Source organism: Trichinella spiralis, assembly GCF_000181795.1.
Source record: "Trichinella spiralis strain ISS 195 chromosome Unknown Scfld2313, whole genome shotgun sequence".
NCBI classification, from domain to species: domain Eukaryota; kingdom Metazoa; phylum Nematoda; class Enoplea; order Trichinellida; family Trichinellidae; genus Trichinella; species Trichinella spiralis.
In genome coordinates, this window is record NW_003529252.1 from 1 (window position 1) to 2,477 (window position 2,477).

At 40.3% G+C, this 2,477-nt stretch overlaps 1 protein-coding gene across 1 annotated transcript; it reads right to left on the bottom strand.

Moving 5' to 3' along the window:
• Window positions 1–120: 120 nt before the first annotated feature.
• Tsp_13785 (hypothetical protein) lies at window positions 121–1,611 on the bottom strand. Its single transcript, XM_003368532.1, has 7 exons — window positions 1,545–1,611; window positions 1,359–1,415; window positions 1,152–1,252; window positions 890–1,064; window positions 700–783; window positions 283–631; window positions 121–169 (listed from the first exon to the last, which is right to left on the bottom strand). The coding sequence occupies exons 1-7, from the start codon at window positions 1,609–1,611 to the stop codon at window positions 121–123; spliced, it is 882 nt and encodes a 293-aa protein (XP_003368580.1).
• Between the last annotated feature and the right edge of the window lie 866 nt (window positions 1,612–2,477).

A 2,477-nucleotide genomic window follows, 5' to 3' on the forward strand; every position in this document is an offset into this window, starting at 1 on the left:
ATATCGAATATTGTAATGGCCAAATCGAGGGTTGCACCTTTGAAGAAGATGACTCTCCCTCGTTTGGAATTAATGGCAGCACAGATGGCAGCCAAATTGATGACCTTCGTAAAAGAAGCATTAAAAATTAGGATCGACAGATTGACTTGCTGGACGGACAGCAAGATTACTTTATATTGGATAAAAAGCATATCAAAAAGATGGAAACCTTTTATCCAAAACCGAGTCGAGAATATTCAACAGTTAGTGGAACCGTCTCAATGGAGACACTGTCCGACTAACTCAAATCCAGCGGATATTCTGAGCCGTGGTTCAACGATAAAACGACTACGGTCAGATTCATTATGGTGGAATGGTCCTACTTGGCTAACTGATGAAAATAGCTGGCCAAAAGATATAGATTCGGCTAAACCAGAAGAATATGAAGCAGAGTCTTGTGTTACAGAAGAGAGACGATCAATACAAGTGCTAGTAGAGTTAGTGGAGAATATCAAGTTGAATCCAGAACGGTATGAACATTTTGACCGTTTGTTACGAATAACAGCATTTTGTAAACGGTTTGGAAAAAATTGTCGTATGCCTAAGCCAGATCGTCTGGTAGGATGCGTTACACCGTTAGAAGTGCAAGATGCTGAAAATTATTGGATTCGTAAAGCACAGCATGAAAGCTTTTCAACGGAGATCTATCAGTTATCTAACGGAAGGCAAATTGCTGCGAATAGTAGATTACAGCAATTTGATCCATTCCTAGATGAAGATGGACTATTAAGAATTGGAGGACGCCTTCAAAATTCTGATTTGCCAGAATATACGAAACATCCAATACTTTTGCCAGACAAACATCCTACTACCACTGCAATAATCAGAAGATGCCATCTGCGGCAATTACATGGTGGATGTGAATTTACCCTGGCAACGCTGAGACAACGATATTGGATTTTGAAAGGAAGGCGAGAAGTGAAAAAAGTTATACATGCTTGTTCAAGTTGCAAACGGATAGAGTCAAGGCCGTTTGTTGCAAAGATGGCTCCACTGCCTTCGGATCGTACTAGAGTAACACGACCCTTTGAGAATACTGGTTTAGATATAGCCGGACCATTTTTTACAAGACAAGGAAAGAAAGTGAACAAAAATTATATTTGTTTGTTCACTTGTATGTCGACACGTGCGGTACATCTAGAAGTCGTATCTGAGATGACCGCACCACGGCTTCTGCAAGCTTTAAGACGCTTTATAGCACGCAGAGGTAGGCCTCATATATTACAGTCCGACAATTTTAAATCATTTAAGCAGTTGGACAAAGACCTGAGTCAGTTGGTCAGTACGGAAATGATTGATAATGTCGCTCGTGAACTTACTTCCCATCGTATTCAATGGAATTTCATCACGGAAAGAGCTCCGTGGATGGGTGGATACTGGGAAAGATTAATTCGATCTATGAAAACTTCACTGAAGAAGGTTCTTCAAAATTCCATGTTGGAAGACGAAGAATTCAGGACAATCATTTCTGAAGTTGAGGCGAGAATGAATTCACGACCACTGACATATAACCCGGATAATCCGAATAATCCGGAAGTTCTCACGCCGTACCATTTTTTGACGGGTACCCATTATACTGATATTCCAGAAGTAACTAAAGATGAAGATGAATGGGTACCGAAAGCACAGTCCACGTCACATCTCATGAAAAACTGGAATTTACGACAGCGTTTAATTGCACAATGGTGGAAACGCTGGAAGACGGAGTATGTGACCAATTTGAATGTAAGACAAAAATGGTACAACAGTGGTAATGCTCCAAACATTGGAGATATCGTATTGGTGAGTGAGAATAATGTCCCCAGAAGAAATTGGAAACTGGGAAAAATCGTACAGTTATATCCCGGTCAGGACGGGATAGTTCGGACTGTGAAAGTGCAGCTAGCTGGTGGTACTGTCAATCGCCCAATATCAAAGCTGCATTTAATAGAGCCAGCCAACGTATAGTGATGGACTTTGTCCATCGGGGCCGGGAGGATGTTAGAAACTAGAATCTATTTATATTTAGATACTATAAATAACTTGTTTACGTGAATATGTAGCAATTGACTCTCGGCAAACATGACGTCATACACTGAAAATACTTGGCAGTTGGCCAACTATTTGTTCTCTGCTAAAAAGAATTGACAATCGATATTGTCAGCGTGTGTTGGAAACTCTCAATTCCTGGAATTGGGTCATATTTAGAAATCAATGAGAATACGTCATCGCGCAAGAGAAGTGCGTATATATACGAGAGAACGAGAGCAGAGAATCAGTACGAGCAGTACACGTGTTGAGAGTACGTTTAGTACTTGTGATAGTAGCAGTGTTAGTCCGTATACACTGTGAAGATAACTATGTGCCTTGAGTAGTATTGGTTTGAGATCGTTTGAATAAAAACTGCTTTCCTATCTTGAATTTTTGGTTTTATGTGCTGGAAAGCCAATAAAATTTTG